Here is a 15,404-nt window from a genome sequence, read left to right on the forward strand (position 1 = left end):
GGTAGGTTCTTTACTCAGTGAGTCGTGAGTTCATGGAATGCCCTGCCAGTAGCCGTGGTGGACTCTCCCTCATTATGGGCATTTAAGTGGGCATTGGATAGGCATATGGAGGATAGTGGGCTAGTGTAGGTTAGGTGGGCTTGGATCGGCGCAACATCGAGGGCCGAAGGGCCTGTACTGCGCTGTATTGTTCTATGTTCTATGTTCTAATACTCTCTCCAATAAAGGAAAGCATACCAAACACCTTCTTCACTATCCTGTCTACCTGTGACTTTATTTTCAAGGAGCAATGAACCGGCACTCCAAGGTCTCTTTGTTCAGCGCCACTCCCGAAGACCTTACCATTAAGTGTATAAGTCCTGTCCTGTTTTGCAGCACTTCACATTTATCTAAATTAAACTCCATCTGCCATCCCTCACCCCATTTGTCCACTTCATCAAGATTCTGTTGCAATCTGAGGTAACTTTCTTCACTGTTCACTACACCTCCAATTTTGGTGTCATCCACAAACTTACTAACAATACTGGAGGTTTTGTAATGGCGGATGGACGTGTATAGGGACTGGATGTCCATAATGAAGATGAGGCGTTGGGGGCCAGGAAGTCGTAAGTCAAGCAGGAGGTGAAGGGCATGTGTAGTGTGTCCCAAATGTATGTGGGGAGTTCCTGGAGCAAGGGGATCAGGAAGGTTTCAAGATATGAGGAGATAGATTCAGTGAGGCAGGAGTAGGCAGAGACAATGGGTCGACCGGAGCAGTCAGGTTTGTGACTTTTGGGTAAGAGGTAGAACCGGGCGGTGTGGGGTTCCGGGACTCTGAGGTTAGAGGCTGTGGATAGGAGATACCCTGAGGTGATGAGGTTGTGGATGGTCTGGGAGATGATGGTTTGGTGATGGGAGGTGAGGTCATGGTCGAGGGGACAGTAGGAGAAGGGGTCTGTGAGTTGGTGCTTGACTTCAGTGGTGTAGAGGCACTGCTGAAAATGGCCACACTCCATTGTAGACTACAAATGCTGATGCAATGTGAACTGAGACCATCCAGCCTGGGATTTTGTTTCTATTACTGGGTCCCTGACGTCCATACCACTGTCCTGTTCACACCAGAGAAGACCTCCAGGGTTATTCCTAATCCCAGTGTAGTGTTTCACTATGATTAAAAACAAAAAATGCTGAAGAAACTCAACTGGTCTGGCTTCATCTATGGAAAAACAGTATGACTCAAAATGGTAACTCAGTTTCTCTCTCCATAGATGCTGCCAGACCTGATGAGTTTCTACAGCACTTATAGAGTCATAGAGTCATAGAGATGTACAGCATGGAAACAGACCCTTCGGTCCAACCCATCCATGTCAACCAGATATCCCAACCCAATCTAGTCCCATCTGCCAACACCCGGCCCATATCCCTCCAAACCCTTCCTATTCATATACCAATCCAAATGCCTCTTAAATGTTGCAATTGTACCAGCCTCCACAACTTCTTCTGGCAGCTCATTCCATACACGTACCACCCTCTGCATGAAATCGTTGCCCCTTAGCTATTTTTTATATCTTTTCTTTCTCACCCCAAACCTATGCCCTCTAGTTCTGGACTCCCCCACCCCAGGGAAAAGACTTTGTCTATTTATCCTATCCATGCTCCTCATAATTTTGTAAACATCTATAAGGTCACCCCTCAGCCTCTGACGCTCCAGGGAAAACAGCCCCAGCCTATTCAGCCTCTCCCTATAGCTCAAATCCTCCTTTTTTTTTATTTCAGATTTACAGAATCCAAAGTACTTTGCTTTTATTTTAGTGTTTAATTATTCTGTGATTGAGTCTGTTTACGATTGATACTCGCTGCATTTGAGTCATGAAGTCTAAGTTAAGGCTATACTGAAAGAACACAGACTTTAGAAAGAGCTAGAAACCAGAGCTGTAAGCATGTAGTGGACAAATGTACAGTTTTGTGTCAAAAGGTATGACACTGGAAAAGTGCAGCAGGTCAGGCGACATCCGAAGAGCAGAAGAGTGGATGGTTCGGGCCCGAAACATCAACTCTCCTCCTCGGATGCTGCCTGACTTGCTGTGCTTTTCCAGCGTCACACTTTTCGACTCTGAACTCCAGCATCTGCAGTCCTCACTTTCTCCCAATGTACAGTTTGTATAAGACTATCATGAATAAAGTTGCTGTACATGTGGAAACTGATGTCATCTCTGTGTAGATCTGAGATATGACATACACAACAGCCGATACTGACTATTTTCACTAATACTCACCGCATAAAATGTTATCTACTTCACCCTAGCTCATGGTTGTCTAATAGAAATTTTTGAATATTGAAAAACATAGCTATTGTGTCTCATAACTTGGAAAACAAAAGGTCTTAAATGCAATTCAAATATTCTTCACACTTATATTTATGGAACAAATATCTACCACTGTTCAGTGGAAAACATGCAACTTTTCTCTACAAAGTTTAGGATAATGGTATGAATTAACACTAATAGTGGGGAAAATGCTAGAGTCTATTGTAAAAGAAGTGAAAACAGAACACCTGGAAAGCATTAATGGGATTGGACAAAGTCATCATGGGTTTATGAAAGATAAGTCATGTTTAAGTAACTTATTGGAATTTTTTGAGGACGCAACTAGTAGAGTTGACAAGGGAGAACCAGTGTGTGTGGTGCATTTGGATTTCAAAAAGTCTCTGTATAAAGTCCCACATAAGAAACTCGTGGGCAACTTTAAAGCTTATACAATTGAGGGTAATATACTGGCATTGATTGAAAATTCATTGACAGATTTTTAACAAATCTGAAAGATTAGGAGTGAGAATAAATGGGTCTTCTTTCCAGTGGCAGACGGTGACTAGTGCTGTCTCACCAGGAACAGTGCTTGAGTTCCACCTATTCGTGATAAGTGTAAGTGAAGTGTAAACTGCAAGAGGCAATATTTCCATGTTTATTGATGACACAAAACAAGGTGGAATTGTGAATTGTGAGGAGGATGCATGTTGGCTTCAGGGAGATCTAGTCAAATAGAGCATGTGGGCAAATTTATGGCAGAAACACTGTTACATGAATAAATGTGAAGTTATACATTTCAGTCTGAAAAACAGACAAGGTATTAGTTATGGTGCTATGTTAGGAAATGTGGATGTATAAATCAATCTGGGTGTTTCTGTACACTAGTCAATGAAAGTAAACAGGCAGCTGCAGCAAGTAATTGGGAGGTAAATGGCATATTGGCTTTTATTGCTGGAGGGTTTTAATTCAGAAGTCAGGATATCCTACTGCAGTTATACAGGATTTGAGTGAGACCACACCTGGAGTATTGTGAGCAGTTTGATCTCCTTATCTAAAAGATAATTTACTTGCCCTAGAGGGAGTCCAGCAAACGTTCATTAGGCTTGATACTAGGAATGGAAGGACTGTCACATGAAGAGAAGCTGGTGAGTCTAGGCCTGTGTTCTCTAGAGTTTAGAAGACTCAGAGGGTATCTTATTAAGACATGTAAGATTTTAACAGGGCTAGACAGATTAAATGTTGGGAGAATATTTCTCCTTATTGGAGAACCTAGAACCAGGGGTTACAATCTCAGGATACAGGGTAGGCCATTTAGGACTGAGATGATGAAGCGGTTCTTCACTCAGAGAATAATCAATAAGTGCAATTGCTACCACAGGAAGCTGTGAAGGCAGGATTATTGAGTATATTCAAGAAAGAGATAAATACATTTTTAGATACAAAATGAATCAAGGAGTATAGAGAGAAAGCAGGGATATGGTGTTGAGATAGAGGATCAGCCATGATCATATTGAATGATGGAACAAGAACTTTAAGGTCCTACTCCAGCTCTGAGCTTCTCTGGTTAAGTGAATTAATGTGTCACCGCGGGCTGGATTTTCATATTAGGACAGAGCCCTAATGCTTCGATGAATTCTGGGTTGGGGGTTAAGGTTAGAGCCCTGCACATGTAACTCTTGCTAAATGTAAATACTTCAATTGGTCAGGTCTAATTAATGGTGCCAAGTGGGTGATGCTAACTGGTGTCAGTGTCAAAGGCAAGTGGAAGACACAATGAGGGCTGTATTGCTTTCTTGAGAGGCTAGTCACATAAATACATATGATGGAGTACAAGTAAGTGAAGGTGCATTGATCAGGTAGTAAAGGATCCAATCATTTAAACAGTAGAAAGAAACTGTCCTTTCACACCATAATGAACTGTGCATTGGTATGAACCAGACCTTTCAAATTTGTTAAAATCTCTATTAATGTGAAAAATTCTGATCTCCCCAGACAATCGCCAGGCTCCTAATGGAGCTGTTAGTTGCAGGTACGTGGGGTTTCCATTCCCTCTGCAACCCCACACTCTAACTTTGAAAATTGCAGACTGACGCAAAAGTCTTTGGATCCACAGACTGCTTCTGGAAACATAATTTTAAAATCATGCCCTGAACCTGGTACAGACCACACTGGCAATGGAAAATCCAGCCCACCATGCCTTTGTGTAGCTTTTTCCATTAGTTTTCAGCAATAGTTTGATTTCATCAGTGCTGGCAAGTGTGTAAATGGCATGTGCTAAGGGTTCCATAGCTTTCCATCCAGAAAATAGTTGGTTGTAATTTGCCCGCTATGATTACAAGTCTCATTCAAGATGCTTGTTATTGCTTGATTTGCTTTCTTTCTGCTTGTTAGGAGTGATTATTCTGGTTGGTTGAGTTGACCACAATGACAGAGATCTAAGTTGACTGTATAATTTTGTGGGCCCCTTGGAGTCAAGAGTTGAATCTTGGGTTGATTATTGCTAATAATGTAGATCTCACATACTACCAGTGACAAAGCCAATCTCTGAGAGTACCTTTGGGAAACTGGCCTATAAATAATACCAATAATAGTTAGACAATGCTACAGGAATGTTATTGTATGTAAATTGTTATCTTTGTAATGCTGAGACTTTTAAAATGCGCAGTATAAAGTTAACTCTGGTCAAAGCAATTATATCAAATATAATTGAATATATACAGTCATATTTTATGATTTGTAAACCTACTATTTTAATTTTGAAAACTATCCAGTCTTTGATGCTTGTATTTATTGTGAAAATGCTTCATTTTGATTCTTTTTTTTATCAGGCAATGATATTGTCGAGTGGCTTATTCAAAACTTTTCTATATCTGAAGAAGGTAAGGGAAATTGCTTTTCTGCTTTAGATACATTACTTCTTTTTCTGAAAGATTGGACTGGAATTTGATTCTTCAGATTGAATATAAATTATTACTGAAAAGCCTTGTGTATGTTATCATGTTTGGGTATATGAATAGGATGGGATTAGAGGGAGATGGGCCAAATTCTGGTAAATGGGATTAGGTCAGATTGGGATGTCTGGTTGGCTTGGACAAGTTTGACTGAAGGTTCTGCTTCCATGCTGCATGACTCTATGACTCTATAACTTCTATGTTGTATGTTACAAGTCACATCATGAAACTTTAATGAAGCTGCCCAAGGCATTGGTAAAATGAAAGTCTGCAGTTGTGGTTCTATTTTTAATGAATTTTCTGAACTCAGTTGGATCATTGAAGGAAGCAATTGACTGTAGATGAGATACTTGTTCAAAGAAAGTAAATGGGAAAGAAAACATGAAACTCGTCACTATAAGTTGCTTTTCGGGGATCTTAAAATAGAGATGAGTTGTAGTGCTCAAAAAACTAATGATACAAAAGCCAGGTAGATGAATGTATGATTTCTTACTTACAAGATTGTCTTTCTGTGAAGCATTAAACCAAATCAATTTTCTTTAAAGTTTTAGGTTATTGCTTTGTATAATTCATGCTATGAATACTTAAATAAATCAATTCTCATTTTCTTTATCCACCCCCTTTCTGTTATAACTAACAACATTCTAAAAATGTCTAACATGGTAGATGATGACCCTGAATCTCCTCAGACTTCTGGTCTCAGCATCTCTGTAACCTTGTCAGAAGCACTTCACATGGTGACATAGCAGCAGAGGTTCAGGAATTCAGAGCTGCTACTTTGCTAAATTCACTGTGAATCAGTGTTGATAATTATAATTATCTAGTCACTTTGCAGCTGGCCTCTGTAGTTAATAGACCCATTTATAATGTTGATAACATTTTACATTAAATAAACTTATAGCATGCTGGTAATCAGAATGTGTTATACCTCCTGCAGAAAGCTGGGTAATGCTTTTTTTTTTTGCTGTGCTGTGTTTTAGCTCTATTTCAGTACTAATTTTTCAAACTTTGAATATGATCATATTAACTGGAACAATTCCGTTCAGAACAACTTCAAGTGATTTAAAGACTTGCAGAATTAACACATTATTTTCAGGAATTAGTGTTACAGAATTCTGCAAATCACTTGTGTATGTCTGTGTTTATCCACATCAAGGGATGTTGGGATTTATAATGGGCCATAGCTTTCTGTTCAATTTATACATTAATATCATCAAGTCGCTCCAAAATGTCATTATTTTTCTAAATTTGACCTAATATTTATAAGTTTTCTAATTGCTTGCACAATTGGGCACATTCAATCATTTTACTATGTTTGGTCATTAATTATAATTAAATGTAAAAATGCAAAACAAAAGGCATTTGAAAGAAGGTACAAATGGTCCAGGTTACTAAATGTATTGCTACTGCAGGAATTGTTCCAACTTAATTTTAGCAGTTCAGCGAACACAGAAATGAACATGAAATGGGATTGAGCAGGTTAGGATATGATAGTATAGTTTTTGGTAAGTTCAGGTCTATGGAGAATGGATGGTAGGAAACAGGAAAGCATTGTAAAGTCAAGTTGGAGGTGACAAAAGTTGCAATGACAATTTCAGAGCAAATAGGCAGAGATGGGTGACTTGAAAGTGGTTGGTTTGTGTGATGAAAAAGAAATAGATTCACAATTTCAGGGTAAAATATGATGCTAAATTTGGGAGCATGTGAGTTGGGGGAAGGAGATCGAATCGGTGGCAGAGTGAAAGAGGTTTTTTCAATGTTTAATTGAAGAAAGTTGGTCATGACATGGATGCCAAGCAAGCAATCTGACAACACTGGAGCAGTGGAGACATTTTAAATAGGCAAAGCTTGATGATATCAGTGTACGTGTGAAACCTGATGTCCTGCCATCCATTGACATCACCAAGGGACAACGTATAGCTGGGAAATGGGTCAGAAACAGCAAGTATAGATCTTTAGGGGAGTCCAGAGATAGCAGTGCAGTGGCTGGAAGAGAAACCATTTCTGGAGATTTTCTGCTAACAATGGAATGATGTCGGGTCAGCCCTGCACGCCTGGATAGCAATGGCCTGACGAAGAATTTCAGTCCATAAGTTATTTCTTTTGATGTTTGTCACTGACCTCTCATTATAGAAAATTGCTGTTTTTAATATTGGCTGTTCCTACCTTGTGTTATTGGGTGGAATAATAATAAGGATTTCATTCTTTTCAACCAAATGCAGTGAGGTTGAGGTGAATTTTCAAGATGTTCTACTTTTCCACTGTAACTTTAGTTGAGCATTCACAGAAACTACAAAAGTATAACATCTGCCAGCAGAGACAACTGGAACTCCTGTAGAAAATCACCCTTTATTTTTCACATCTATTTATTCTGTTATGGTGATGAATCTTGATAGAGTTTGGGTGCTTGACAAAACATAAAAGAGACTGGTTGAGTTAACTGTCTTTATCAGATTATGTTTTAGTTTAGTTGCCAACACATTTAAGTTTCAGTATGGATTTGTTAGGAACAGGGTCCCTACACTTTACCATTGTCTAGAGATTTTTCCAGATGAAAGTGAGGACAGCAGATGCTGGAGATTAGAGTCGAGAGTGTGGTGCTGGAAAAGCACAGCAGGTCAGGCAGCATCCAAGGAGCAGGAGAATCGACGTTTCGGGCAAAAGACCTCCATCTGTTGTGCATTTCCAACACCACACTCTCGACTCTAGAGATTTTTCCATGTTGAATTTGCCACAAAGGTTTTTCTCCTATCTGTATGGATGTTAAATGTACAGCTTTTAGCTTGCTGATGACTGAATGCAATAGCAGATGACATGAAGCGAATTTTCAATTTTCAATCTAAAGACTGAATTTTCAGACCTCCACAACTGCCAGCATGTGAAATGAGACAACTGAATGGGATTGGCACCACTGCTCACGGTATTGTATATGCAGTTCAACTGTGTCTGTGCCTCACAATGATGTACGTGTATTTCCACCATCCAGTTCAGACATAGGAATCGACAAGGCCTTCTATGTCTAGTATACTGGAGGAAAGCCACTAACCGTTCTAACTAGAAGAGACAATAATATGCCAGAAGAAGTAGGTTATTATATGTTTGTAACTAGTTATAGATTACATTGATTTGACAGATATTGAGCAGAAAATTTCTTGCCTCTAAATGACATGGGCATTGGCAAGGAAAAAAAGGGTGAGGTTGTCAGTCATGAAATTCTGGACATTAAGATCAGAAAGTACGATTCTCCAACCAAGTAATGAATGGTGAGATGAGAATTAGAATTAACTTTAATGTCACAGATACTCAATGAGTAAAGAGAATATTTTACACGTCGTCACTTACAGTGCCATCTTAGGTACAAAGGTACCCAGGTACAGCTTCTTCAGTTACAAAATCTTAGACAATAGAGAAATAAAATATCCAATATTGCAGAAATAAAAATTCAGAACAACGATCATCCAACCCAGACCACGCTGGCATCCAGCCTCCAGTCTGCTCCAGGCCCTGGCTCCAGACCACACTTCAACTTGAGGATCATGAGGCTGGAACATGTTTCAGGCAGCCATGCCAGGCCAATAGGTCACCATGCACACAGAGAGGCCTATTTTTATCAACTTTCATGCATCGACATCTCATTGTTAGTTAACTTCACCTAATCAATATACAGTTTCCCATTCTCCCACCCTCTGTATAGAAATTGGACAGCAACGTTTCCCAACGTGAAAGTCAGAGGGATCTAAGGGGCAACTTTTTTCACGCAGACAATGATGTGTGTATGGAATGAGTTGCAGAGGAAGTGATTGAGGCTGGTACAATTACAACATTTAAAAGGCATCTGGATGGGTATGTGAATAGGAAGGGTTTGGAGGGATATGGGTCAAGTTCTATAAAATGGGACTAGATTAAGTTAGGATATCTGGTCGGCATGGACGAGTTGGACCGAAGGGTCTATTTCCATGCTGTACATCCCTATGACTCTATGATCTAGCAACTCTGTCTCACTGCTTGCTCCTCCAGACCTCAATCTTGGACAGCAGTCACCAACATCTCAGCACAAGCACCATGGGCAGCAACTGTCCATAACCCCATCCACAGATATCGGCAGCAGCTACCTATTAGCTTCATTATACCTTCATGGTACACCTCTAATCCACTTACAGTATAGACCTGCATTTCAGTGGTGGGCTTTGCAGTACACTTGTAGCTTTCATTGAAGCACTGCTGCCAGAACACATGGCACAGAGGGAGAGGTACCCCTCAGGGCTTATCACTTGGTCTCTTAGTGCCAGCTTGGATGCGCATAGTATCTCTGAACATCCTTGTTTTACCTTTTTGCACTTTGCCCCCTCAGCTAACGTTCAAAGGCTCACAGCACTCCAGTTTCAATTTGCCTCCTAGCACAGACACAAAGGCAGAAATCTTGTCATGGATGTCTCTAGTTATCTGTCAAGTGGATGGACCTGTTGCTGTAGCACACTGTGCTATGTCAGCCTCTCGCCTGCACTATGTGCCTGCAGCATAAATGGCAAACACATGCTGCATGTGCTTCAGAAAAATGGTTATCTGCCAAAGTCTAAAGGCAATAGACCTCCGTCTGATCAAGGGAGACAATCCTTGGTCGGGGGGTCCAAGGACAGGAAGTCAAGGGTCTCATCCGCTTGGACATGGTCCGTCATCCGCTTGGACATGGTCCGTCATCCGCTTGGACATGGTCCGTCATCCGCTTGGACATGGTCAGTCACCCACTTGGACTGCTACAGTGTTGCAACACAAAGGTCACTGGGACCTGAAACATTGGCTCTGCTTTCTCTCCACTGTTGCTGCCAGATCTGCTGAACTTTTCCAGCAATTTCTGCTTTTGTTACAATCTCTAGGATTCAACATTGAATTCCAAAATTTCAGAACATGACTTCTGTACTACTATGTTTCTTACATCTCCCACCCTCCCCAGCCTGTGTCTTGTTGGCTTTGCTGTAGGCACAGTGGACCCATTTTCTTCTTTTTCATAGTTGACACGGCCACTTACTTTACACATCTATCACTCCTTTACAACCATTGTCACTTCCTTTGTCATTTACTCAGAGGATTCACACTATCTGTCCCACTTGCTCCTCCTCCCTCTTCTGTCTACAGCATGAAAAACATTTTTTCAGTTCTGAAAAAGAGTCATGCTGGACTTGAAATGTAGTCTGTGTTTCTCTTTGCACAGATGCTGCCCGACATACTGAAAGCCTCCAGCGCTTTCTATCTTATTTCAAAATTCCAGGACTACAGGATTTCGATTTTGTTTGTTAATTGTTCTGTTTGGCTATTGCATAATAAAAGTGAATTTTTCAAATGTTTAAAGACTTATTGGTATGTAATGGTCTCACATTGAACCATGAGAGGATGTTGAGCTACCCTAGGCACTGGGGACAGCGTAGTACTCTTTTTTGGCAATGCTCTAAGATGGATAATGCTAAGGATGGGTAAACTGTGTACCTTAGTTTTCAAGTAGCAATACATGCATGGATGTGCACCTGTACGTGCAGTGAAGTGCCACCATGCCACCTGTGCATCCCAAGCAGCATTTGTTTTTGATTTCCCCCCCCCACTGAGAGAGTGCATACGGAAGGACAATGCCTGGCTGGCAGCATGTGACTGGGTGCAAGGTTGGTTTTTAAAGATGGTGCTGAAAATGTGTTGCTGGAAAAGCGCAGCAGGTTAGGCACATTCCAGGGAACAGGAGAATCAACGTTTCGGGCATAAGCCCTTCTTCAGGAAAGAAGGGCTTATGCCCGAAACGTTGATTCTCCTGTTCCCTGGATGCTGCCTGACCTGCTGCGCTTTTCCAGCAACACATTTTCAGCTCTGATCTCCAGCATCTGCAGACTTCACTTTCTCCCTTTTAAAGATGGTGCCAATGTAAGGAATCCCAGGGGGCTCTGCAGTAATGAATACCTCTATCTGTGGCATAAAGGCAAAGACAATGAGTGGGGTGCTATAGGAAATAAGAGTGTAGTGCTGGAAACGCTCAGCAGGTCAGGCAGCATCCGAGGAGCAGGAAAATCAATGTGTTGAACAAAAGCCCTTCATCAGCCCATCATCCTGTTCCTCAGATGCTGCGTGACCTGCTGCACTTTTCCAGCACCACACTCTTGACTCTAATTACCAGCATTTGCAGTCCGTACTATTGCCTGCTAGAGGAAATGAGGCAAGTCTCAGAAAATAGTTTGTGAAATCTTGTCAGGTCTCAAGGAGAAACCCTTCATGAAACTTGACAGAATTGACACTAACCAATTTCGAATAAAATTCCGACCATTGTTACAGAGTCTATGACAAAGTCTGGAACATAGGATCTTGGAGGAGTTAGATCTAATGCTGTTCCCCCAAATATTCATATCATATCTTCATAATAGGTGGTGCTTAAGGCCCTCCTCAGTTTTACCCTTCTCAGACTCTTATACCAATATACAACCACCACCCCCTGCCTTCACCATAACACCTTGACTGTCTTGTGGATGAAAATCTGTGTAACTCTGACTTGAATCTATTCAATGACCTAGCCCATAGTAATGCCTGGAATGGAGTTTTCCAAAGTTTAATGACACTTGAATGCGAAAGATTTCTCCTCATGTCTGTTTTAAAGGGAAACCTTTATTCGGAAACCATGCTTCCTATTTCTAGATTATTAGCATCTAGTCTGCTGAAGCCCTTCGCAATCCAATATGATTTCAAATTGAGTTTTATAAGATTATTACAGTTTGGAATTAAAGCTTTAAATGTAAGGCAAGTGAAGAAGTTCATTTGACATGTTCTGCAGTTTACCTGAGAGTAAGCCTTTGTAGTTTGATTGGTAGAGATCAAAAAAGGACTTAGATATTTTTCAACCAAGAAAATGATTTGTGACAATTACGCTCAGACACCATATTTACCCAGCCTGAGGGTTTATAATGCAGAGACTTAAAGTCTCCCAAAGTCCCAAAAATGTGTTGGAGGTACCATGTTGCAAGTAGTAATGCTGTAAATTGTCTTTTACTTCTAATATTGATATAAAGCTGGGGTCACAAATAACTAATTAACAGTGCTACCATAATTGAAAGTTAATGCATTTTACTGGTCAGTGAAGAGAAGTTGTGATGTACTGTACTCAGATGAGGGAGGGAAATGGTCATTAGATAAAGGAAAGCATCAAATGTAACACAAACAGCTAATTTCCTGGTATTGAGACCGGTTGTCATGCAATGAGGGGTATGTTGGGTTCCAAGAGATCAATTGGGTTAGGGGACTCTCTAGTCCGAGGTACAGGCAGATGTTTCTGTGGCCAGCAGTGAAAAATTAGAATGGTGTGTTGCTTCTCTCGTGCCAGGATCAAGGATGTCTCAGAGAGGCTGCAGAATGTTCTCACGGGGGAAAGGGACCAGCAGGAAGTAATTGGACATAGGAAGGGAAAAGGTTGAGATTCTGAAGGGAGATTACAGAATGTTAGGCATGAATTTAAAAAGCAGGTCCTTAAGAGTAGTATTAGCTGGATTACTCCCAGTGCTATGAGCTAGTGAGGGCATGAATAGGAGGATAGAGCAGATGAATGCATGGCTGAGGAGCTGGTGTACGAGAGAAGGATTCACATATTGGGATCACTGGAATCTCTTCTGAGGTAGACCTGTACAAGAAGGACGGATTGCACCTAAATTGGAAGGTGACTAATATATTGGCAGGGAGATTTTCGGGAGCTGCTCGGGAGGATTTCAACTAGTTGGGGGGGGGCATGGGGTTTGTGTGGGGGGAAGGTGGGGGGAGGTGGGACCCAGGGAGATAGTGTGGAAAGGTATCAATCTGAGACTGGTACAGTTGAGAACAAATGTGAGCAAATAGTCAGGGCTAGCAGGGACAAAGAAGGACTGATAGATTAAACTATTTATTTCAATGCAAGAGGTCTAACAGGGGAGGCAGATGAAGTCAGGGCATGGTTAGGAACATGGGACTGGGATTTCATAGCAATTACAGAAACATGGCTCAGGGATGGGCAGGACTGGCAGCTTTATGTTCCAGAATGCAAATGCTACAGGAAGGACAGAAAGGGAGGCAAGAGAGGAGGGGGAGTGGCATTTTTGATAAGGGATAGCATTACAGCTGTGCTGAGGGAGTATATTCCCGGAAATACATCCAGGGAAGTTACTTGGGTAAACTGAGAAATAAGAAAGGGATGATCACCTTATTGGGATTGTATTATGGACCCCCTAATTGTCAGAGGGAAATTGAGAAGCATATTTGTAAGGAAATCTCAGCTATCTGTAAGAATAATAGGGTGGTTATGGTAGGGGATTTTAACTTTCCAAACATAGACTAGGACTGCCATACTGTTAAGGGTTTAGATGGAGAGGAATTTGTTAAGTGTGTACAAGACTATTTTCTAATTCAGAATGTGGATGTACCTACTAGAAAAGGTACAAAACTTGACCTACTCTTGGGAAATAAACCAGGGCAGGTGACTGAGGTGTCAGTGGGGGAGCACTTTGGGGACAGCGACCATAATTCTATTAGTTTTAAAATAGTGATGGAAAAGGGTAGACCAGATCTAAAAGTTGAAGTTCTAAATTGGAGGAGGGCCAATTTTGACGGTATTAGGCAAGGACTTTCAAAAGCTGATTGGGGGTAGATGTTCACAGGTAAAGGGACGGCTGGAAAATGGTAAGCCTTCAGAAATGAGATAATGAGAGTCCAGAGAAAGTATATTCCTGTCAGGGTGAAAGGAAAGGCTGACTGGTGTAGGGAATGCTGGATGATGAAAGAAGTTGAGGGTTTGGTTAAGGAAAAGAAGGAAGCATATGTCAGGTATAGACAGGATAAATCAAGTGAATCCTTAGAAAAGTATAAAGGAAGTAGGAGTATACTTAAGAGAAAAATGAGGAGGGCAAAAAGGGACATGAGGTAGCTTTAGCAAATAGAGTTAAGGAGAATCCAAAGAGTTTTTACAAATACATTAAAGACAAAAGGGTAACTAGGGAGGGAATAGAGCCCCTTAAAGATCAGCAAGGAGGCCTTTGTGTGGAGCTGCAGGAGATGGGGGAGATACTAAACAAGTATTTTGCATCAGTATTTACTGTGGAAAAGGACAAAGAATATATAGAATGTAGGGAAATAGATGGTGACATATTGAAAAAATGTCCATATTACAGTGGAGGAAGTGCTGGATGTCTTGAAATGCATAAAAGTGGATAAATCCCCAGGACCTGATCAGGTGTACCCTAGAACTCTGTGGGAATCTGGGAAAGCCAGTTTATTGAGATATTTCTATCATCTGGTCGGCATGGACAAGTTGGACTGAACTTGTCTGTGCTGTACATCTCGATAACACCGATAAATTAAAATTTAAGATAAGTTTCTCTATGTGGAGAGTTAGCAGAAGGTCGGATAATTCTCCTTGGAGCTCAGAAGGTTAAGCAGTGATTTAAACCAGGAGCAGATTTCTTTCCAGGATATTTAATTTACAGAGAGACAGAGGGAGAAATTATTAACGTCACAATTTTTAGTAAATACTTTCAAGTAATTGGCGAATAATGCAAGTTAAAAATGTGAAGATTATTTTACTCAGTAAGTTCTGAGCATCTGGAACAGTTTGAACGACAGCTGGATGCAGATTCAGTAGTTATTGTCAAAACAAATTTGCAATTTAGCTTTTTTTAAGAAAGGATTTGGAGGACTACAGGCAAATGGGAGGTGAGTTGGGACAGACTGGCACCATCTACAGAGGGAGAGAGTACAGCCCCAATGGGCTGAATAGCCCCCAATCCCTGTGTTCAGTGAATCTGCCCCATTCACTGTGAATGATGAAGCTTATGCCAGGGCAGAGCCATAGAGATGTACAGCATGAAAACAACCCCTTTGGTCAAACTGGTCCATGCTGACCAGATGTCCTAGCCTAATCAAGACAAAAGATGGAAAATTATAGGCCAATTAGCCTAACCTCGATTGTTAAAATTCTAGAATCCATCGTTAAGGATGAGGTTTCTAAATTCTTGGAAGAGCAGGGTCGGATTAGAACAAGTCAACATGGATTTAGTAAGGGGAGGTCGTGCCTGATAAACCTGTTAGAATTCTTTGAGGAGGTGACAAGTAGGTTAGACCAGGGAAACCCAGTGGATGTGGTCTATCTAGACTTCCAAAAGGCCTTTGATAAGGTGCCACA

At 41.1% G+C, this 15,404-nt stretch overlaps 1 protein-coding gene across 1 annotated transcript in view; it reads left to right on the top strand.

Annotated features, from left to right (window-relative positions):
• Nucleotides 1–15,404, top strand: part of rgs11 (regulator of G protein signaling 11) — a 150,122-nt gene that overhangs the window by 6,601 nt on the left and 128,117 nt on the right. The window contains exon 3 of the mRNA XM_043711561.1: nucleotides 5,114–5,164. Within this exon, the coding sequence (XP_043567496.1) occupies nucleotides 5,114–5,164 (51 nt within the window). The remainder of the gene's footprint in view (nucleotides 1–5,113; nucleotides 5,165–15,404) is intronic.

This window comes from Chiloscyllium plagiosum, chromosome 21 (assembly GCF_004010195.1).
Source record: "Chiloscyllium plagiosum isolate BGI_BamShark_2017 chromosome 21, ASM401019v2, whole genome shotgun sequence".
NCBI classification, from domain to species: domain Eukaryota; kingdom Metazoa; phylum Chordata; class Chondrichthyes; order Orectolobiformes; family Hemiscylliidae; genus Chiloscyllium; species Chiloscyllium plagiosum.